The 23,899-nt window shown below is 38.8% G+C and overlaps 1 protein-coding gene and 1 long non-coding RNA gene across 2 annotated transcripts in view; both read left to right on the plus strand.

Annotated features, from left to right (window-relative positions):
• Nucleotides 1-8: 8 nt before the first annotated feature.
• Nucleotides 9-7,022, plus strand: LOC149456334 (uncharacterized). Its single transcript, XR_016313897.1, has 3 exons — nt 9-77; nt 1,262-1,287; nt 3,784-7,022. It is a non-coding gene; the product is annotated as an uncharacterized LOC149456334 (long non-coding RNA).
• Nucleotides 7,023-18,933: 11,911 nt separating this feature from the next.
• Nucleotides 18,934-23,899, plus strand: part of LOC149456335 (Fc receptor-like protein 5) — a 36,242-nt gene continuing 31,276 nt past the window's right edge. The window contains exons 1-2 of the mRNA XM_089685134.1: nt 18,934-18,948; nt 21,980-22,231. Of these exons, the coding sequence (XP_089541260.1) occupies nt 22,006-22,231 (226 nt within the window). The 5' untranslated portion in view covers nt 18,934-18,948; nt 21,980-22,005. The remainder of the gene's footprint in view (nt 18,949-21,979; nt 22,232-23,899) is intronic.

Consider the following 23,899-nt stretch of genomic DNA (forward strand, 5'->3'; position numbering starts at 1 on the left):
TTCTTCAGTACCAAACCCGGTGCAGAGCGCGGAGGGTGACGTGTACTATTCTCATATTCGGATCAATCGGATGCAAGGTGTGTATGGTTCATATTCAAATCCATCTTTACAAATCAATTGGTTTTTATATAAAGATCATTTAATTTTTTTTTGTTCTTTTGTTGTTGTTTTTTTTTTTGTTAATGCCTGCCAAGAAGGTTTCTTTTTTTTTTTTTTTTTTTTTTTTTTTTTTTAGGTTGAAGTTCCTTTTTAGCCCCCCTGGCGGTATTCCCGAGTGTAGCTCGGGGTAAAGTTTCAGTACCACAAGCGGTAACCCCCCCGAGCTACACTCGGGCTTACCATGCGGCGTTGCTCCGGGATCCCTCGATCACTTACCTTGTCCTGCACTCCCGTAATGTCCCCCCTGCAGTGTCCCCGGCAATGTCCTCCTGCCGATGCCGGCATCTGTCTTCCGGGTTCCATTCCCTGCGGGCGGCAAATTGAAAAATTTTAAAAACTGTCATTTTCCAATAAACGATTATCACATAGTATAACATTCCTGTATCAAACCATTTCACATACATTGTGTCCCGAGTGCTTTGTCCGGCGCCCTGCCTGCATTGTTACCGCCCTTTCTGCCTGGAAACTGAGAAACGTCCATGGCGTCCAAAAAGCGTCCCTTTAGGTCAGACGCGGTTTTAGACCGGCTAGAGAACAGCGATAGTAAATCAGAACCACTTGCAGAATTGAGTGATAATGATTGGTGGGGGAAATTCCTCATCAGACACTGAAGACGATTCTGCGACTTTGCTCAGCGATGTGCGAACTTGGCGCTCTATTTCACATTTCAGTGTTTTTGGTTTGATTATATTATTGAATTACATTTATTATTATTATTATATTATTATTTTTTTTGATTGTTTATTAAATTATAATTTATGATTTCGTGTTTCAAGTTTTATCATCGCCGGGATGTTTACTAGACTCTTGTTCGGACAGATTTCAGGGAGTTATTCCTAAAAATTACAGCCTACAATAAAAAAATGACATATTTCCATGCAAAAAATGTACCGCTTTGAGCACAGAAATACTGACCTAATCAGACCGCTAGGGAGGTTAAATGTGTAGAATTTAAGCCCCCGTCAACTTTCCTTCCAGGTTGGGCAGGGTGATGCTGCTTTTTAAGTTTTTAGGATTTCAGCTCTCCCCTTCCTCCATCCCATTGTTCAGTCATTCTTTTTCCATTGTATTGTATTTCATATATTGCTTTTTTTCCTTTTAGGTCCTACAGATAATGGCAGAGAACAGGTAAGTGACTGAGGTTACAGAATGTTATATCGGCAGATAACAAATAAAGCTTAGTGGAATCGTTGGGAGAGATAATATCTCGGTGTCAGGAGATCAGAACCAATAGATTTTGGTGTGGGACTGCTACCTGTTTGACACCACTACTCCTGGTGTGCCATAAGGTAAGTAGTCCTAGTGGGAAAGAAAAGGAAAGGAAATGAAAGAAAAGGAAAGGAAAGGAGAGAAAGAAAAGGAAAGGAAAGAAAGGAAAAGAAAGAAAGAAAGGAAAGGAAAGGAAAGAAATGAAAGGAAAAGAAAAGAAAAGAAAAGAAAGGAAAGAAAGGAAAATAAAGGAAAAGAAAGGAAAAGAAAAGAAAAGAAGGGAAAGAAAGGAAAGGAAGGAAAGAAAGGAAAGGAAAGGAAAGAAAGAAAGAAAAGGAAAGAAAGGAAAGGAAAGAAAGGAAAAGAAAGAAAGGAAAAGAAAGAAAGGAAAGAAAGAAAGAAAGAAAGAAAGAAAGAAAGAAAGAAAGAAAGAAAGAAAGGAAGGAAAGAAAGGAAAAGAAAGAAAGTAAAGAAAGAAAGAAAGGAAAGGAAAGGAAAGGAAAGAAATGAAAGGAAAAGAAAAGAAAAGAAAGGAAAGAAAGGAAAAGAAAGGAAAGGAAAGGAAAAGAAAAGAAAAGAAGGGAAAGAAAGGAAAGGAAGGAAAGAAAGGAAAGGAAAGGAAAGAAAGAAAAGGAAAGAAAGGAAAGGAAAGAAAGGAAAAGAAAGAAAGGAAAAGAAAGAAAGGAAAGAAAGAAAGAAAGAAAGAAAGAAAGAAAGAAAGAAAGAAAGAAAGAAAGAAAGAAAGAAAGAAAGAAAGGAAGGAAAGAAAGGAAAAGAAAGAAAGGAAAGAAAGGAAAGAAAGGAAAGGAAAGAAAGGAAAGGAAAGAAAGGAAAGAAAGAAAGGAAAGAAAGGAAAGGAAATAAAGGAAATAAAGGAAAGAAAGAAAGGAAAGAAAGGAAAAGAAAGAAAGGAAAGAAAGGAAAAGAAAGAAAGGAAAGAAAGAAAGGAAAGGAAAGGAAAGGAAAGAAAGGAAAGAAAGGAAAGAAAGGAAAGAAAGGAAAAGAAAGAAAGGAAAAAAAGAAACGAAATAAAGGAAAAGAAAGAAAGGAAAGAAAGAACGGAAAAGAAAGAAAGGAAATAAAAGAAAAGAAAGAAAGGAAAGAAAGGAAAAGAAAGAAAGAAAAGAAAGAAAGGAAAGGAAAGAAAAGAAGGAAAGAAAGGAAAGAAAAAGAAAGAAAGGGAAAGAAAAGAAAAGAAGAAAGGAAAGGAAAGAAAGGAAAAGAAAAGAAAGGAAAAGAAAGGAAAGAAAAGAAAGAGAGAGAGAATTGCTACAATGTCAATCAATAATTTAGTCTTCAATTTCAGAAGCAAACGGCGATCACTATGGAGACAGGAGCAGCTCGCACAAGAGATAGTAACAAAAATCTCAATAAATAAAATATATAAAAAGTGCAGAGCGTGAAAACATATGAAATGAATAAAATAACAATTCAGTGACAGAAAATACATAAATTAGATATAAATTAGTGTAACCAGCTAAATAGTTAACAAAAAAGCCCTTCCAATATAAATCTGTATGTCGGTGATGTGATGATGAACAATCACGGCAAATAGTGTCCAGTCCCCCACTGCTCTCTGAAATCCGATGTGCGATCCCACCACTGTGCACTCACCAGAGAGCTACTTGTTAAGTAAGTAAGTAAGGTATGTCGTGGGGTCTATACCATCCACTCTCCGGCCTCTCTGCTGGTCCAGTTCAATCCCAAGGAAAGATGCTCCCCACACGGGGCCCGTAGATTGATATATATAGTGTAGTATTTATGTAAAAGTAATAAATTAAAGCATTCCACATGGAGAAGCAAAAATATTACATATGCCACGTACCAAGATGGCCGTCGCTCCGGGATATAGCGGCATGACGTCAGCACCCAATGCGTTTCGTGCACACATCCTCAGGGGTATGCCCATTGCCAAAAACAGGATACAACATCATTTCAATAGCCTGCGCGGCACACCTCTAATTATCGGATGCCATTTTGTTGAAGTCCATTGCTGAAAATACCAGATGCCATTTTTTTGGAGACCAATATCCAATAGACATATGTGCATTAGGAGTTTCCTTACACTATATCACTATGGGACATTAGATATCCGTATCTTACCCTAGATAATGCGACCACCTAGTTATATTATTCACTTCATATGTTTTCACAATCTGCACTTTTTACATATTCTTACATATAATGTCTTCTTGATATTAGTTCAGCTGCTCGGGCGTTGGATTATAAAGTATATTTTTTACGGAGATGGAGAATTTTTTATTTACATTTGGGGTGAACTTCTCACTGAAAAGAACCTTCATGAATCACTGGATTGATGAACTCTCTGCTAATAACCCCTAAAACCTTTTGCTAGTAAATAAACAAATCAACTAATGAGTTACTGTTGATTTATTGATGGTTTCCATTGTATAGGAAGAATATTCGGTGACATATTCCGCCGTGAAATACCCTGGGGAAAAAATGGATGGAACGCAGACTACGGGCCATACCGAGCTCTATGAGAACTTCAGTTCCAAGGAAAGCTAGGACCGGCCTAACATTATACCTGTCAAGTTCTGAAAATGGCATTAGGAGACGAAAGCACGAACTTACATGGACCTCCATCTACTATTAAAAAAATGTAATGGATGGAACACAGACTATGGGCCATACCGAGCTTTGTGAGAACTTCAGTTCCAAGGAAAAAAAAGATGAAAATGGCGCCAAGAGACGAAAGTACAAACTTACATGGGCCTCTGTCTACTATTTAAAAAAACTAAAAAATACTGACTATGGACCAATTCAGTTCCAGGGAAAGCTAGAAAAGTGGCATCAAAAGTCGAAGCAAGCTCTCATAGGGGCCTGTTTGTTGTCTTCTTGGGTACGCCATGACTTCTACTCCAACTTCAGAGGAGAACGATAAAATTGAAGTCACTCTTGCCACTCGCTGATGGTCCTTCAGAATTTTGAGCATCCTCACTGACCAAAATCGAGATATTGATGGCTCAAATGAAAAACAGTTCAGCCCAGGTTTCAGGGAAGGTGGTGCAGCCAAGCAGATACGTTAAAGAGAAACCGGAATTGTTTGGGGTCAATTGTATCTTATTTTATTCGGTTTATAAGTTAATGCTTGCTGTGTTTTACGTTTATCTGTCCCTATAGGTGCTTGTATGTGTATATATACGCTATATTGCCAAAAGTATTCAGACGCCTGGCTTTAGCTTAATATCTCCTGACTTTTGCCCTGGAGATCTGTCATTGAGGGGTCAAGGCTTATACACTGGAGATCTGTCATTGAGGGGTCAAGGCTTATACACTGGAGACCTATCATTGAGGGGTCAAGGCTTATACACTGGAGACTTGTCATTGAGGGTTCAAGGCTTATACACTGGAGATCTGTCACTGAGAGGTCAAGGCTTCTACACTGGAGATCTATCACTGAGAGGTCAAGGCTTATACACTGGAGACCTGTCATTGAGGGGTTAAGGCTTATACACTGGAGAACTGACATTGAGGGATCAAGGCTTATACACTGGAGATGAGGGGTTAAGGCTCATACACTGGAGACCTGTCATTGAGGGGTCAAGGCTTATACACTGGAGACCTGTCACTGAGGGGGTTAAGGCTTATACACTTGAGTACTGTCATTGAGGGGTCAAGGCTTATACACTGGAGACCTGTCATTGCGGGGTCAAGGCTTATACACTGGAGACCTGTCATTGAGGGATCAAGGCTTATACACTGGAGACCTGTCATTGCGGGGTCAAGGCTTATACACTGGAGACCTGTCATTGAGGGATCAAGGCTTATACACTGGAGACCTGTCATTGAGGGGTCAAGGCTTATACACTGGAGACCTGTCATTGAGGGGTCAAGGCTTATACACTGGAGACCTGTCATTGAGGGGTCAAGGCTTATACACTGGAGACCTGTCATTGCGGGGTCAAGGCTTATACACTGGAGACCTGTCATTGAGGGGGCTAAGGCTTATACACTTGAGACCTGTTATTGAGGGGTCAAGGCTTATACACTGGAGACCTGTCATTGAGGGGTTAAGGCTTATACACTGGAGACCTGTCATTGAGGGGTCAAGGCTTATACACTGGAGACCTGTCATTGAGGGGTCAAGGCTTATACACTGGAGACCTGTCACTGAAGGGTTAAGGCTTATACACTGGAGACCTCTCATTGAGGGGTTATGCACATGCATTACACACAAGTTGCATACAATGCAGGCGTGACCTGGCTAGTAATATGTGTGTATCCAAAGGGGTCCTGTCACCACTAGCACTGATCCTAGAAACTCTTGTACTGATTCTCTGGTTTCAATAATTTGAGTCATTAACTCAGAACACGGATGCAGAATTGTTACTTTCCTGGCTACTTGCTACTTTTCCTGTTCAGCATACTAGTTCCACACTACTGACTTAGGAAATATTGAAGGCGGGAATCAGGGGCGGACTGACAACTCATGGGGCTCCCGGGGAATAGGGGATCATGGGGCCCCTGTGTCCTTGCCCACACTCAAAAAAGCCTATGAAAGGTACCAGGGGCATCTCATGGGGCCTCCTACTGACCCTGGGCCCTCAGGCAGTGCCCGAGCACTCGAATGGTCAGTCCGCCCCTGGCGGGAATTAACATGGCAGCCATTGGGATTTCAGAAGGGGTCAGTGATAGAAGCTCCCATAAATTCTCTGTAAATATTTATCTGAAATAAGTACAGTTTTCTGTAGCACCCTCCTGGTTAGCTAGGGGGAGCTAGTTACATATTTTTTTCTTAGATAGAAGGCTGAGTAGCAGCCTGGGTGATAGTCAGAAGGGTAATATTTGGGTTAGGGCTGAGAGGCTCTGCAGATCAGCTCACTGATACCTCCTCCTGGTCTAGAGACCTGGAGATGTCTCTAGAGCTCAGTGGGTGGGAGTGAGGAGGGGATGATCTGCATACTTTGAGGATCCCGACCAATCCCCAGGCAGGATGGTTGGCATAGGGTTTAAGTATGTTTGAGCCCGCCCAGTAGCAAGGAGAGTTCAGGTGGAACTCTCCTCGCTACTGGGCAGGATGGTTGGCAAGGGGTTTAAGTATGTTTGAGCCCGCCCAGTAGCGAGGAGAGTTCAGGTGGAAGAGGGAGTAAGAGGAAGAGAAGTAAGAGTCTGGGATTGGGCCCAGTGGGAAAGAGCCTACCTACAGGCAGGGAGCTGGAAAGGAGGATCCCTCAGACCTCATTGGTCCTCAGAGCGAGAACCACCTGTGGAGCCAGGGAAGGAGCCAGCCCAGTGGCAGACCTCAAAGCAGCTTCCAACCCACCAGCTCCACAGGAAAAAAAAAGGACTGAGTGAGCAATCCTACACCCCATGGGCCAGACAAGGGAAAAGAGCATATGGGTGGTAAACCTGACTCGCTCTATACCCGGGACTGTTCACCTTTACAGTAGCAGCCACTGGATCCCCTTGCTCAGGGATTCCTCCAGGTTGCTGAATAGAAGATGATTTATCTGGAGTCTGGGGTGGTACACCAGGAGAGGCTGGAGAGCTCTTCCAGAAGAGAAAACCCTTCTTTGTGGACTTGTACATAGTTGTGAGGAAGTTGTCCTCAGTTTACAGTTCCTTGGGCACCCCATGCATCCCTCAACCCCATCCAAGTTTATTACCCCCAATAAAATCCCAAAAAACAAGTTCAAGGACTGTTTACTGTCTCTGAAGTGCAAGTCTGAAAGGAAATGCGTGTTGCCTGGCTGTGCAGGACTATAGGAGGAACCAAATCTTCAGCACTTCCTAAGGGGGGTAGTGCTACGTATCACATATTTGAATTTTGTTCTAGCATCGCTGAATTTACTGGTAGGCACATTAATTTCCCTTTTTTTCTCAAAAAAGTGCTAACGGAAGTTCTACGCGTAGCAATACAATTTCCTATTATAAAACCTAAACGCAGGCTTTGACTCAAAAGAGGAAGTTCTCATTGTTCATTATCTCAGCCCAGAGATGAGAATTCGGTCATGTTCTCATTCAGCGGTCATCATGCCTCCCCTTACTGCGATCGTCTTCATCTGTAAGTGGACGACTTTCATTTTATTCTCCTGGTTGGTTGTTGGATGGGATGGGGAAGATTTCATAAACTTTCACTTTACCCAATGGGGTTGCCTTCAATAATAAGGACAGTGACAGGATAGAAACTGGGGGGGGGGGGGGTGTTGTCTAAAGGGAATAGCAACAGAATGGGCTGTTTGCTGTGTCCCACCAATGTCCCACCAATATGGTGTCCTTGCAGAATGGTAGCCTGAAGGGTGGAAGTTCTCCTGCAATTTTAACCGCCTCCTGCCCACCATATAAGGAAATGACGGGCGCATGGTGGTTCTCTCATTCTGGGAGGACGTCATATGACATCATCCCATTCTAACCGTGCATGCGCAGCTCCGGGAGCATGCAGCACGGCGATCGGTGGTGTGCTGTGTCCCTCGGACACAGGGGATCACCGATCAATGGAAAGAGCCGAAGATGTCGGCTCGGTCATGTGATCAGCTGTGTCCAATCACATCTGATCACATGTAAATAGGGAAATGCCAGTTATCGGCATTTCTCTCCTCCCGAGATGTCACGCTGACAGAGGAGAGGAGCGGAGAGCGGTATTCAGCATTCTTCAGAGGGGAGATGTACACTGATCATTGGGGCACTGATGATCAGTGTGCCCTGATGATCAGTGTAGCCCCAGCAGTGCCACCTGTCAGTGTCCATCAATGCCAGCTGTCAGTGCTCAATGCCACCTGCCAGTGCCCATCAGTGCCACATCAATGCCACATATCAGTGCCTACCAGTGCACATCAATGCCACATATCAGTGCCCATCTGAGCTGCCTTTCAGTGCCAACCAACAAGGGCCAGTCAGTGCCACCTATCAGTGCTGCCAATCAGTGCCACCTATCAGTGCTGCCAATCAGTGCCACCTATCAGTGCCAGTCAGTGCCGCCTATCAGTGAGCATCAGTGCCGCCTATCAGTGCCTGTCAGTGCTGCCTATCAGTGCGCATCAGTGCTGCCTAACAGTGCCAGTCAGTGCCGCCTATCAGTGCCAGTCAGTGACGCCTATCAGTGCCACCTATCAGTGCCATATATGAGCGCTGCTTTTCAGTGCCCATCAGTGATGCCTGTCAATGCCCATCAGTGCCACCTACTAGTGCCTCCTCATGAGTGCCCATCAATCCCACCTATCAGTGCCCATCACTGCAGCCTCATTAACGCACTTCAGTGAAGGAGAAAAATCACTTATTTACAAAATTCTATAACAAAAACTAAGAAAAAACTTTTTTTTTTCAAAATTTTCTGTTTTTTTGGGTTTGTTTAGCAAAAAAAAAACTCAGAGATGATTAAATACCACCAAAAGAAAGCTCTGTCTAAAAAAATGATAAAAATTTCATATGAGTACAGTGTTGCACGACCGCGCAATTGTCATTCAAAGTGTGACAGCACTGAAAGCTGAAAATTGGCCTGGGCAGAAAGGGAGTAGAAGTGCCCGGTAGGCAAGGGGTTAACACCAGAAAAAACAAACAAACTCCTTTCCCACCGGTTACATAGTTATGAAGGTTCCTAAAAGATTTAGACAAAAATATGGAAACACTCCCATGATTTGCAGGTGTGAAAGTGACAACATTTTTCACATTGGAAGCAGAAGTGATGGAACATTCTTTTGCTTCCGCTGTGTGATGAGACCCCTAGCTAACAGGTGGGAAGCCCTACTTTGTTCATTGACTGCGTGTGCAACAAGTGATGTGGAGTCATGTCAGAGCTTCCGAGCTTCAAAGAGGGCAAATTGTTGTTGCCTCTGTGTCTGAAGGTACAGGATCAAAGGTTGTGGCCTTCACCCTGAAGTGAAGAACTTGACACCAAGTCCACTACATGGACCACCTCTGTACTGAAGGTACAGGATCAAAGGTGATGGCCTTCACCCTGAAGTGAAGAACTTGACAACAAGCCCACTACGTGGACCACCTCTGTACTGAAGGTACAGGATCAAAGGTGATGGCCTTCACCCTGAAGTGAAGAACTTGACAACAAGCCCACTACATGGACCACCTCTGTACTGAAGGTACAGGATCAAAGGTGATGGCCTTCACCCTGAAGTAAAGAACTTGACACCAAGCCCACTACATGGACCACCTCTGTACTGAAGGTACAGGATCAAAGGTGATGGCCTTCACCCTGAAGTGAAGAACTTGACACCAAGTCCACTACATGGACCACCTCTGTATTTACACGTGGTGGTCCGATGATTATTATATCTTTAATTTATTGTTAATTTACAAAAAAAAACATTTTTTTAGATGAGGAAACTAAAATTGAGGACCACTCCCAATCAGCTAAGGTCCACAGATGTTTCTCGTTGGAAGCAGAAGTGATGGAACATTCTTTTGCTTCCGCTGTGTGATGAGACCCCTAGCTAACAGGTGGGAAGCCCTACTTTCTTCATTCACCGCGTGCACAAGTGATACAGAGTCATGTCAGAGTTTGCCGAGCTTCAAAGAGGGCAAATTTTTGGTGCCGCTTAGCTGGGGCCTCTGTGTCTGAAGGTACAGGATCAAAGGTTGTGGCCTTCACCCTGAAGTGAAGAACTTGACACCAAGCCCACTGCATGGACCACCTCTGTACTGAAGGTACAGGATCAGAGGTTGTGGCTAGAGATGAGCGAATTATTCAAAAATTCGATTCGGCTGATTCGCCGAATTTGCGGGAGAAATTTGATTCGATGCGAGTTTATTCGCCGCGAATTTAACTTATTAAAAGGGTTTCTAGGCTTCAGAGAGCCTTTATATTAGTGCAGAACACTGTACCTTTAATTTAAATGCCCTTGGAGTCTGCTGGGGAAGAGAAATAATACTGTCAGTCAGTATGACATGCAGATGAGTGCCGTCGATCTTAGAATCACCGCACACTTCACTCATTTGGGCAGTCACGGGGCACGACGAAGAAGAAGAAGAAGAAGAAGAATGAAAAGAAGAATGAAAAGAAGAAGAGGAAGAATGAAAAGAAGAAGAAGAAGAAAGAAAAGAAGAATGAAAAGAAGGAGAAGAAGAAGAATGAAAAGAAGAAGAAGAAGAATGAAAAGAAGAATGAAAAGAAGAAGAAGAAGAATGAAAAGAAGAAGAAGAAGAATGAAAAGAAGAAGAAGAAGAATGAAAAGAAGAATGAAAAGAAGAAGAAGAAGAATGAAAAGAAGAAGAAGAAGAATGAAAAGAAGAATGAAAAGAAGAAGAAGAAGAATGAAAAGAAGAATGAAAAGAAGAAGAAGAAGAAGAAGAAGAATGAAAAGAAGAAGAAGAAGAATGAAAAGAAGAATGAAAAGAAGAAGAATGAAAAGAAGAAGAAGAATGAAAAGAAGAAGAAGAAGAATGAAAAGAAGAAGAAGAATGAAAAGAAGAATGAAAAGAAGAAGAAGAAGAATGAAAAGAAGAAGAAGAAGAATGAAAAGAAGAAGAATGAAAAGAAGAATGAAAAGAAGAAGAAGAAGAATGAAAAGAAGAAGAAGAAGAAGAATAAAAAGAAGAATGAAAAGAAGAAGAAGAAGAATGAAAAGAAGAAGAAGAATGAAAAGAAGAAGAATTCCAGTACAGCAAAAAGTGTATCTGCAGAGAGCTCCGCTATTTCTGACAGTTCTCTGACAGTTCCTTCACATTTACAGCGGTTGAAACATTGTATCTATTTATTTCCGAATAAAAACATCTGTATCCTAAATGGAAACAAATAGATACAATGTTTCAACCGCTGTAAATGAACTGTCAGAACTGTCAGAAATAGCGGAGCTCTCTGCAGTGACACTTTTGCCGGCTGATCGGGAAAAATTCGATTCGTGCACCCGAAGTTTGCTAAAATTCAGATTCGATGCGAATCGAATTTTTCCTGATATTCGAAACGAATTCCACTTCGCCAGGTTCGATTCGCTCATCTCTAGTTGTGGCCTTCACCCTGAAGTGAAGAACTTGACACCAAGCCCACTGCATGGACCACCTCTGTACTGAAGGTACAGGATCAAAGGTTGTGGCCTTCACCCTGCAGTGAAGAACTTGACACCAAGTCCACTACATGGACCACCTCTGTATTTACACGTGGTGGTCCTATGAGTATTATATCTTTAGTTTATTGCTAATTTAGAAAAAAAAATTTTTTTGAGACGAGGAAACTAAAATTGAGGACCACTCCCAATCAGCTAAGGTCCACAGATCATCAGCTCGTGCACAATATAAATCGTCATGTTCTGCCTATTGATGCGTGACAAGGTTTTTTCCCAGGGTGATAGCGCCGGCGTGCTTGAGCTCAGACACAGCGTATATGTAATAGAAAACGATTTATTTTTACATCATGTTATGTTCAAAAGAAGTTTAATGTGAAACCGAAATTATTTCGACTTACTACTTAGAAAGCTCTAAAGAGCCTCTGTTGGGTCCTCTCCTTTGTGGGTCACCTTCAGGGAGATTTGCCTTCGCTCCCAATCCCATGTGCAGTGTCATTAGGACCAGAAAAAAGGGGCGAGGGGGTAACGGCCAAAGGGGATAGCCAAAACGAAACCAGTAGATGGACACGTTAACCCCTTGGCTCTGGCGCCTCCCGGCCTTTTAAGGGTTCCAGACACCAGGAGGCATCTGGACCGCCGTGATTCCCTGTCACGGCGGTCACATGATCGGGAAAGGTTCGGATTGAAAGAGGAGATCGGGACCTTTCCGTGAATATAGAACGTGTGTGCCGGGAGAACGCGGGGTGCGCTCTCTCAGCACCTATCTGTTTTTTTAATAGAATGCAAATGTGCGACCGCTGGGCGTCTAGGCCCAAACGCCGGGAGGCCGCACATTTGCGTTCGGCTGGCGCCAAGAGGTTAAGGTAGAATTCCACTTTAGATCAGGGGTGTCAAACGCAATTTCATCAGGGGCCGCATCAGCGTTATATTCGTCCACAAAGGGCTGGTTGTATCTGTAAAACTAGCTGTCCAGAACGGATGTCAAGGCCACACCCCCCCATCAGAAGTTAAAAATCCCCCACCCTCCCTTACATCACAGTGCACCCCCCTTACTTTGTGCTGCTGCGGGGAAGAGAGACCGGGGCCGGAGCTGGGTAGCAGAAAAATCAGGATCTGGAGGAGAACCAGAGGAGGGCTGGAGTCAGTTTCGGTAGTCTTCTGAATGCTGGGACCAGGGGAGGCGGAGATGAGGGGGTGCACAGAGAGGATCTGTAGGAGTTTTGTCCTTCTGTCTGCTGCTGACTGCTGAGATGAGGGGGAGGCAAAGTTGAACCTCTTTATGGCTGCACAGAGAGGTGCAGGATCTTGCGGAGGAGTTCTGTCCTCATTTCTGTGGGTGACGGCTGAGACAAGGTTGGGAAGAGACAAAGGGGGGGGGCAACAGCTGCACTCGAAATGGCCTAGAGGGCCAGATTCGGCCCGTTGGCCTTGTGTTTGACACGTGCTTTAGATAGTTTGTTCAGACCAAGCTGGCCCAAATGAATTCTTTCCTTTGCATAACGATGGGACCGCTCTGTGCGCTGCATTAGCTCCATACAGTAAGCGCTGGAATTGAAGAGAGTCGGCCAATCATGTGAAGCTTTGTATTTTCATCAGTGGATACAAGGCTTCCTGTGATTGGATTGCATGGCCGGCTTAAACCTGGAGCCGCCCATGATGGTAAAAACAAAATGTTTTATGTTAATGCCCATTCCCCCCGGGAATTTTGAGTACTTTCTGAAGATATTCGACAAGTCTCCGATGGCATACTATATATTACAAAATATATGAAAAATATTTTTAAAAACACATATTTTTTTTTATATATTCTTCAGATTTTTTTTAACATATAAAAAAGTCATTTTTGCATATATTTTTACATATATTTGTAAATGCGGTCCAAAAATTTAGATTTGTATTTTTAAAGACATAAAGTGTATTTGAAATGTATTTTCAAAAATATTTTTCATATATTTTGTAATACAAACGAATTTCAACATGCAGTAAATATATATATATATATGTATTGAAATATATTGAATAGGGCCAAAATTGTAGCATTTCAAATATGTGTCAATATATTTGGGAAGAATATTTTTAAAATATATTTAAATTTTGTAATTGTTTTTGGGGTCAAATTGAGGATCTTTTTTTTGGCCAGAGGACCTTCAAAGGAGCAGGATGGAAATTTTTTCATGAAAGAACACATTTCTTATAGGTGATTATGGTGTTCATTTGGGAAATTCCATTCATTTCAAAATCGAATGGTAAAGGCACTGGAATTTTGAGTACTTTTTGAAGGCAAGTCTACGATGGGATTAATAAACGTACTGATGGGATTTTCATACCAAAACCTACCGGTGTATGTCCGGCTTAAACCTGGAGCTGCCCATGATGGTAAAAACAAAAGGTTTTACGATAATGCCCATTCCCACTGGGAATTTTGAGTACTTTCTGAAGATATTTGACAAGTCTCCAATGGAATACTATATATTACAAAATAACAACACTTGTGGCCTGACACAAACAGAGACCCTAACTAACTATAGGCCTGGACTCAGTCTCTAGGCACCAACACTGAAATGAGGTGCGTGCACGATCTTACCGACCCGGGTCTGCTTTGCATCCACTGGTGACTCTGAACAGAACAAATGTCTCTCCAACAAGCATGCGGTCTCGCCGTATATGTTGCTTAGTTCCTCTGCTCTCATCAGCATTCCTGGCAGCAATCTCATCAGCATTCCTGGCAGCAATCTCATCAACTTCCTGGCAGCAATCTCATCAGCATTCCTGGCAGCAATCTCATAAGCATTCCTGGCAGCAATCTCATCAACTTCCTGGCAGCAATCTCATCAGCATTCCTGGCTGCAATCTCATCGACTTCCTGGCAGCAATCTCATCAGCCTTCCTGGCAGCAATCTCATCAGCCTTCCTGGCAGCAATCTCATCAGCCTTCCTGGCAGCAATCTCATCAGCATTCCTGGCAGCAATCTCATCAACTTCCTGGCAGCAATCTCATCAGCATTCCTGGCAGCAATCTCATCAGCATTCCTGGCAGCAATCTCATCAGCATTCCTGGCAGCAATCTAATCAACTTCCTGGCAGCAATCTCATCAACTTCCCGGCAGCAATCTCATCAGCATTCCTGGCAGCAATCTCATCAACTTCCTGGCAGCAATCTCATCAGCATTCCTGGCAGCAATCTCATCAACTTCCTGGCAGCAATCTCATCCGCATTCCTGGCAGCAATCTCATCAGCATTCCTGGCAGCAATCTCATCAGCTTCACTGAGCTGCAGGTCTGGTTACTGAGGGACGCATTCACACCTGGATGTCATCGGATTCTCAGCTCACACAGCCCCTTCTTTCAGCATCGTCCAAAACATGGCTTCAGTCTCCTCTTCCTGTTCACTAAACTCCAACTCTGAGTGCAAAACCCCACCTCTTCATGAATATACAAATATCTATGCAGTCTGAGCCTGTGTTAGAAAAACAGTGACATCTTGTGGCTAAACCGCAGAATGTCAGTCAAAACATTAATTTACTTCCACATAAACAGTGTTCAAACAATGAGAGCTGTTTCCCCATCTCACAGATGTATGGCCGGCTTAAACCTGGAGCCGCCCATGATGGTGAAAACAAAAGGTTTCATGTTAATGCCCATCCCCCCAGGAATTTTGAGTACTTTCTGAAGATATTCCACAAGTCTCCGATGGCTGTAATGAATGTACTGATGGAATTTTTCATGCAAAAACCTACCGGTGTATGTCCGGTTTAAGCCTGGAGCCGCTTATGATGGTAAAAACAAAAAGTTTTATGTTAATGCCCATCCCCCCAGGAATTTTGAGTACTTTCTGAAGATATTAGACATGTTTATCACTATTAAAAGCCCAAAAATTCCTAACCTGGAGGAGGCATAGGGTTCTAATCATTCTACCAAAAACATTTGGACTTCCAGATGGGAGAAGCTTGGTGATGGTTGCAGAATGGATACAGAGGCATGTTTTACTTCTTGCTAAAATTATAAAAAATCCGAAAAATATGGCCGGCTCATTTTGAGGAACATTTTGTTTCTTGTATTTTGTTTTTTTTAGCCTTTTTTTGGTGGGGGGGTTACTGTTCAGTAACACTTCCTTCCTGCTTTGTTTCAGTAAGATGACTATGTTCTCATTTTCATTAATATGAGTTTGACCCAGACGTGGTCAGCTAGCTGTTCTCAGTGCCGAGCCTGGTAGAGCTTTGTGATGGCTCTTGTGGCTTCGGGTATGACCAATATTTGTGTTCTAAAGTGAACCAGCAGAGACAAACCTGAAAAAGAAAATGGTAAGAGGACATGGAAAATCTCACACCATGGAGAGCCATCATCTCTCATCCTCACCCACATGGAAGAAAAAATATATTTGAAATATATTTTATAAATATTCTTCCCAAATATATTGACATATATTTGAAATGCTACAATTTTGGCCGTATTCAATATATTTCAAAATATATTTCAATAAATAAATAAATATATATATACACCGCATGTTGAAATTCGTTATTATTACAAAATGTATGAAAAATATTTTTTTTAAATACATTTCAAATATACTGCATGTCTTTAAAAATACAAATCTACATTTTTTTTATAATGCATTTACGGATATATGTAAAAAAAATATGTTAAAATGACTTTTTTATATGTTAAAAAAAATCTGAAGAATCTGTTTTAAAAAAATTTATTTTTAAAATGTTTTTCATATCTTTTGTTATATATAAAAAATGTATTTTATCATGCAGTATATATATATATATATATATATATATATATTTATTTATTTATTTATTTTTTAAATATATTGCATACGGACAAAAAAATCTGAAGAATGTATTTTAAAAAATATATATTTTTTAAAAATATATACTTTTAAAATATATTCTTCAGTTTTTAAAGTGACCCAAAAACTGTACAATTCAATTGACAGACAAACTGAAATCTTTTAGAGGGGGGGTAACAATAAAAAAAAACTAAAATAATCTGGTAGCATAAGTGTGCACACCCTTAAAATAATCCTTTGTTGAAGCCCCTTTGGATGTGCTTTGGGCATATATATATATATATATATATATACTGAAATATATTTTGAAATATATTGCATACGGCCAAAACAAAATTGGAAGAATGTATTTAAAAAAAATATATTTTTTAAAAATATATACTTTTAAAATATATTCTTCAGATTTTTAATGTTACCTAGAAACTGTACAATTCAATTGAAAGACAAACTGAAATCTTTTAGGGGGGGGTAACAATAAAAAAACTAAAATAATCTGGTTGCATAAGTGTTCACACCCTTAAACTAATCCTTTGTTGAAGCCCCTTTTGATGTGCTTCGGGCATATATATACATATATATACTGAAATATATTTTGAAATATATTGCATGTGGCCAAAGAAAATTTGAAGAATGTATTTAAAAAAAATATATTTTTTAACAATAGATATTTTTAAAATATATTCTTTAGATTTTTAATGTGACCTAGAAACTGTACAATTCAATTGAAAGACAATCTGAAATATTTTAGGGGGAGGGGAAGTAACAATAAAAAAACTAAAATAATCTGGTTGCATAAGTGTTCACACTCTTAAACTAATCCTTTGTTGAAGCCCCTTTTGATGTGCTTCAGGCATATATATATATATATATACACATACAGTATATATATATATATACAGTATATATATATATATATATATATATATATATATATATATATATATATATTGAAATATATTTTTAATTATATTGCATACGGCCAAAAAAATCTGAGGAATGTATTTTAAAAAATATATATTTTTTAAACATATATATGTTTAAATTATATTCTTCAGATTTTTAATGTGACCTAGAAACTGTACAATTCAATTGAAAGACAAACTGAAATATTTTAGGAGTAGGGGAAGTAACAATAAAAAAACTAAAATAATCTGGTAGCGTAAGTGTTCACACCCTTAAACTAATCTTTTGTTGAAGCCCCTTTTGATGTGCTTCAGGCATATATATATCTATATATATATATAGATATAGATATATATATATATTGAAATATATTTTGAATTATATTGCATACAGCCAAAATAATCTGAAGAATGTATTTAAAAAAAAAAATATTTTTTAAAAATATATATTTTTAAAATATATTCTTCAGATTTTTAATGTGACCCAGAGACTGTACAATTCAATTGAAAGACAAACTGAAATCTTTTAGGGGGGGAAGTAACAATAAAAAAACTAAAATAATCTGGTTGCATAAGTGTTCACACTCTTAAACTAATCCTTTGTTGAAGCCCCTTTTGATGTGCTTCAGGCATATATATATATATATATACACATACAGTATATATATATATATATATATATATATATATATTGAAATATATTTTTAATTATATTGCATACGGCCAAAAAAATCTGAGGAATGTATTTTAAAAAATATATATTTTTTAAACATATATATGTTTAAATTATATTCTTCAGATTTTTAATGTGACCTAGAAACTGTACAATTCAATTGAAAGACAAACTGAAATATTTTAGGAGTAGGGGAAGTAACAATAAAAAAACTAAAATAATCTGGTAGCGTAAGTGTTCACACCCTTAAACTAATCTTTTGTTGAAGCCCCTTTTGATGTGCTTCAGGCATATATATATCTATATATATATATAGATATAGATATATATATATATTGAAATATATTTTGAATTATATTGCATACAGCCAAAATAATCTGAAGAATGTATTTAAAAAAAAAAATATTTTTTAAAAATATATATTTTTAAAATATATTCTTCAGATTTTTAATGTGACCCAGAGACTGTACAATTCAATTGAAAGACAAACTGAAATCTTTTAGGGGGGGAAGTAACAATAAAAAAACTAAAATAATCTGGTTGCATAAGTGTGCACACCCTTAAACTAATCCTTTGTTGAAGCCCCTTTTGATGTGATTCCAGCACTAAGTCTTTTTGGGGAGGAGTCTATCAGTATGGCACATCCTGATCAGGGGCGGACTGACCATTTGGAAACTCGGGCACTGCCTGAGGGCCCGGGGTCAGTAGGGGGCCCCATGAGATGCCCCTGGTACCTTTTTCATAGGCTTTTTTGAGTTTGGGCAAGGACACAGGGGCCCCATGATCCCCTATTGCCCGGGGGCCCTATGAGTTGTCAGTCCGCCCCTGATCCTGACTCGGCAATATTTGCCTGCTCTTCCTTCCAAAAACGCTCCAAATCTATCAGATGGTGAGGGCATCTCCTGTGCACAGCCCTCTTCAGATCCCCCCACAGATCTTCCATCGGGTTCAGGTCGGGGCTCTGGCTGGGCCATTCCAAAACTTTCATCTTCTTCTGGTGAAGCCGTTCCATTGTTGGTTTTGATGGACTCTTTGGGTCGTTGACATGCTGAGAATATATGCAAAAGCAGTAAAGTGATAGTTTTGATTTTTAATGCAGGAAGACAACAGGAAGTGAATACTAAAATATTTCAAGTATTACATGAATTTATTATGGAGTGTTTTTGCCTTTTGTTATATATATGTTACGTCTCTTCTTTTCTCCTCCAGTGCTGGCATTGAAGAACACGGGTCAGTAAATGAGGACAACCTACTAATGGATTATTATTGGATCCAAACCTGAAGAGGGGCAGTCTGTATTTATTTGAATGAATAGAAATTGTTTTATAAAACTACTAATTCCTTATTGTAACTCTAGAATCCTTCAAAATAATAATTTGGTCGTAAAACGTTGATTGGAATAAATAGTTCCCTGTGTACTTGGTATGGTGGTATGAAAATGCTGAGTCTGATGTTCGCTGATATTGAGAAGAAAATTATATTCAACTTGTTTTCTTGAGCTATGTGTGCCTGAATGAGGACTCTCCCACAGGGAAGAAAAATATATTTGAAATATATTTTAAAAATATTCTTCCCAAATATATTGACATATATTAGAAATGCTACAAATTTGGCCGTATTCAATATATTTCAAAATATATTTCAATAAATATATATTTATTTCAATAGTTTTTATTAAAGTTTTAATAACAAGACATTGTAGGTAAATATGGTTCAGTTAGAAATAATGCAGTACAGGAAAGTAAACAAAACAATATTCAATAAATAAATATATATATATATACACTGTATGTTGAAATGCGTATTTATTACGAAACATGAAAAATATTTTTTAAAAATATTCTTCCCAAATATATTGACATATGTTTGAAATGCTAAAATTTTGACCATACTCAATATATTTCAATAAATAGATAGATAGATAGATAGATAGACATACAGATAGATAGATACTGTATGTTGAAATGCGTTTTTATTACAAAATATATGAAAAATATTTTAAAAAATACATTTCAAATATACTGAAATGCTACAATTTTGGCCATACTCAATATATTTCAAAATATATTTCAATAAATATATATATATATATATATATATATAGATACTGTATGGTTGAAATGCGTTTTTATTACTAAATATATGAAAAATATTTTTAAAAATACATTTCAAATATACTGTATCTCTTTAAAAACACAAATCTACATTTTTTGAATGCATGTACAAATATATGTTAAAAAGACTTTTTTATATGTTAAAAAAATCTGAAGAATATATTAAAAAAAAATATTTGTAAAAAGTATTCTTCATATATTTTGTAATACATGAAAAATGCATTTCATCATGCATTTTATATATATATATATATATATATATATATATATACAGTATATATATATATATATATTTCATCATGCATTTTATATATATATATATATATATATATATACAGTATATATATATATATATATTTCATCATGCATTTTATATATATATATATATATATATACATATATATATATATACAGTATATATATATATATATATATATATACTGTATGTTGAAATGCATTTTTATTACAAAATATATGAAAAATACTTTTAAAAATACATTTCAAATATACTGTATATCTTTAAAACTACAAATCTACGTTTTTGGAATTAATTGACGAATATATGTAAAGATATATGTTAAAATGATTTTTTTATATGTTAATTAAAAAATATTCTTCATATATTTTGTAATATATAGAAAATGCATTTCATCAAGCGCCAACAGTTCGCTCAGCGCTGTACATTACAAAGGGGGACAGAACATGTGACAGAACAATACCAATACAATGCAAAACATGAGGGGATCGAGGGCCCTGCTCTTTCGAGCTTACAATCTAGGAGGGAGGATATAATGGTACAAGAGGAGATAGCTGTGGGGGGTGAGATATATATATACTGTATGTTGACATGCATTTTTATTACAAAATATATGAAAAATATTTTTTAAAATACATTTTCAAATATACTGTATGTCTTTAAAAATACATTTAATCTATATGTTTGGAATGCATTTACAAATGTATGTAAAAATATATATTAAAATGTGTATATATTTTTCATATACATATATATATATATATATATATATATATATATATATATATATGTATTGAAATATTATTTTTAAATATATTTTAAATATTTTTTTTACCACATATATATATATGTATTGAAATATTATTTTTAAATATATTTTAAATATTTTTTTTTCCACGTGGGTGTGCTCCACAAGAAAACCTCCCCCAATTCAGTGGCACTCAAAAAAACTTTTTAAAAATGTATAGTTTTAAAATATATTCTTCAGATTTTTTTGGACTTCAGATCTGCATACTCAAAGGTGTGTTGGGAACTTTTAGACTTGTATGTGCAGTCAGATGAAGGAAAACGTTGAACAAGGTCGATAGCTCTAGTGAGGAGGCCCCCAAAGAGCGCAGGCTCCTTTAATGGTCACCCAACAATAACTCATACCATAGAAATACAGAAAAGATATAGATAGAGGAAGATATAGATATAAATACAGAGTTATAAATATAGAAAGAAGGCACCAGACCAAAACATGAAAGTTATATAAAAACATCCAACGTGTTTCGTGGCAACACCACCATCATCAAGACTCAACACGGGATACAACTTGGATGGACTCAGGGAAAACTGTAACTTTGACTTCCATTGCTGCTCAGCAGCTGCTGTTCCACCACGTGGAGAGTTCAATCCTGGTTCTAATATAGATCTGTGAAATTACTATCTACTCTGAGTCCATCCAAGTTCTAGCCTGGGTTGAATGCTGACAAAGGGGGTGTTGCCCCCAAAATCTGTTGTTTTTAGATGACTTTTTTTACCAACAAATAAAATGTTTGTTTGTCCAGTTTTGGCCTGCCGTCTCTTTCTATAGTTCCATGGCTTGAGTTACAGTTGGGTGACCTTCCATGGGAGCCTCGCTCTGTGGGAACCTCAGCACCGGATCTTGTGAGCTTGAGAAAACCCTTTGGATGTTTTCCTGTGACAATTCATATGATCTTGGACTTGTTCCTCCGATTTTGGTCTGGAGCTCCTTTCTGTATTTCTCTGGCTGTACAATATAAGTCTGCCATCATGAGACACAAATATTTCGAGGAGTCAAAAAAAAAAATGCACCACACTCCCAATTCAATCATGATCATGCGAGAGGGTTTTTTTAACTAGCCATGCGCATTGTGCTGTTTTGTAGAAGGTGCGGTCACCCCTGTAGTCACCATGAGCCCCAACTGGAACCATGTACTCTCCGGAGATCAGGTGACTTTGTCATGCAGTGTGGGATCGGTAGAAGCTGACCGTAGAAACTACGCCTGGTATAAAGGTAACGAAAAGATCAAGTCTGGAAGGAGCAGAACATTTGAAGCCAAAGATACTGGAATTTATCGATGTTCAGTGGAAGCTGACATTTATAGTAACCCTGTCCGGCTACATGTCCTCTCTCACCGTGAGTTCTACTAATTTAAATTTTACATTCACTGACTTATATAATGTAATATATTCATGATGGATAAACAAGAAGAATTCCAGGTATGGATATTTTTAAAATATAAAACATCAAAACAGTGCAAATAAAAATACAATTAAAATAAATAATAAATAAAAAATATCCAGTGAAGAATTTATACCAAAAAAACTTAAATAATATAATATTTTATTTTTATTTATTTTTATTTTTACTGGATATTTTTTGGTATGAATTCTTCACAGGATAGTTTTAATTGTATTTTTATTTTTATTTGCGCTGTTTTGATGTTTTATATTTTATTTTTTTGGTGCTTACACTAATGAGCAGCAGCATTTATTTAGTAATTAATTCACTTTTTTTGGGCGCTGGTGAGTTTTTGCATATGGATATTTTTACATTGTTCCAGCTTGAACCAATGTAACGATGCATATTCCGTACTTGTGGGATCTTTCTAGAAGCTGGTAGTAGACACCACGACTCCAGTGATCTCCACTTGCTTCGGGCTCCGGTGCCAAGCAACTGCTCTGCTGTATTGTGGACACAGGAGGTCACCACTTGACGTGGATGCCGGTCACAGGATGCTTTGCATTTTCTCAATGAATGCAAAGTGATTGGATGTGGTGGAGAGCATGGTATCGCCACCCAACCCCACCCAATCAGAGAATGCTTTGCATCCACTGAGAAAATGCAAAGCGTCGGTCGTGCCAAGGCGCTGAGCTCCTATGTTGGGTGAGCATCAGGGCAACCACTCAACCTGGGAAGATAGGCGGAGATCACTGAAATGGTGATGCCTACCAGGGGCGGACTGAAAACTCATGGGGCCCCCGGGCAAAAGAGGATCATGGGGCCCCTGTGTCCTCGCCCACACTCAAACCACACCCAAAAAAGCCTATGAAAGGTACCAGGGGCATCTCATCTGACTGACCCCGGGCCCTCGGGCATTACCCGAGTTCCCAAATGATCAGTCTGGTGCCTACTGACAACTTCCAGAGGGATCCCACCGGTAGAGCAAATTCATAGTTACATTGGGTCAAGCTGGAACAATGTAACTATATAAAAATATCCATACCTGGAATTCTTCTTTAGACCAAGGATGGAAAGGAGCTAAACATTCTAATTAAATAAGTGGAACTTCAAATATAAATATAAGGTATCAAACATTTTTTTTTTTTTTGCATAAAAATATAAGAAAAACTATAATTCAAAATGTATTACCACATAATTAATTGATATATATACTATATTTCCAAAAGTATTGGGCCGCCTGCCTTTACAAACACATGGTCTCCCAGTCTTAGTCTGTAGGGTTCAATATTGAGTTGGCCCCGCCCTTTGAAGCTATAACAGCTTCAACTCTTCTGGGAAGGCCGTCCACAAGGTTTAGGAGGGTGTCTATGGGAAGGTTAGACCATTCTTCCAGAAGCACATTTGTCAGGTCAGGCACTGATGTTGGGGGAGGAGGCCTGGCTCGCAGTCTCCGCTCTAATTCATCCCAAAGGTGTTCTATGGGGTTGAGGTCAGGACTCTGTGCAGGCCAGTCAAGTTCCTCCACCCCAAACTGGCTCCTCCATGTCTTCATGGACCTTGTTTTGTGCACTGGTGCGCAGTCATGTTAGAACAGCAAGGGGCCATCCCCAAACTCCTCCC

The sequence above is a fragment of the Staurois parvus genome, unplaced genomic scaffold, assembly GCF_062004578.1.
Source record: "Staurois parvus isolate SC_StPar_1 unplaced genomic scaffold, SC_StPar_1.0 ptg000363l, whole genome shotgun sequence".
Taxonomy (NCBI): domain Eukaryota; kingdom Metazoa; phylum Chordata; class Amphibia; order Anura; family Ranidae; genus Staurois; species Staurois parvus.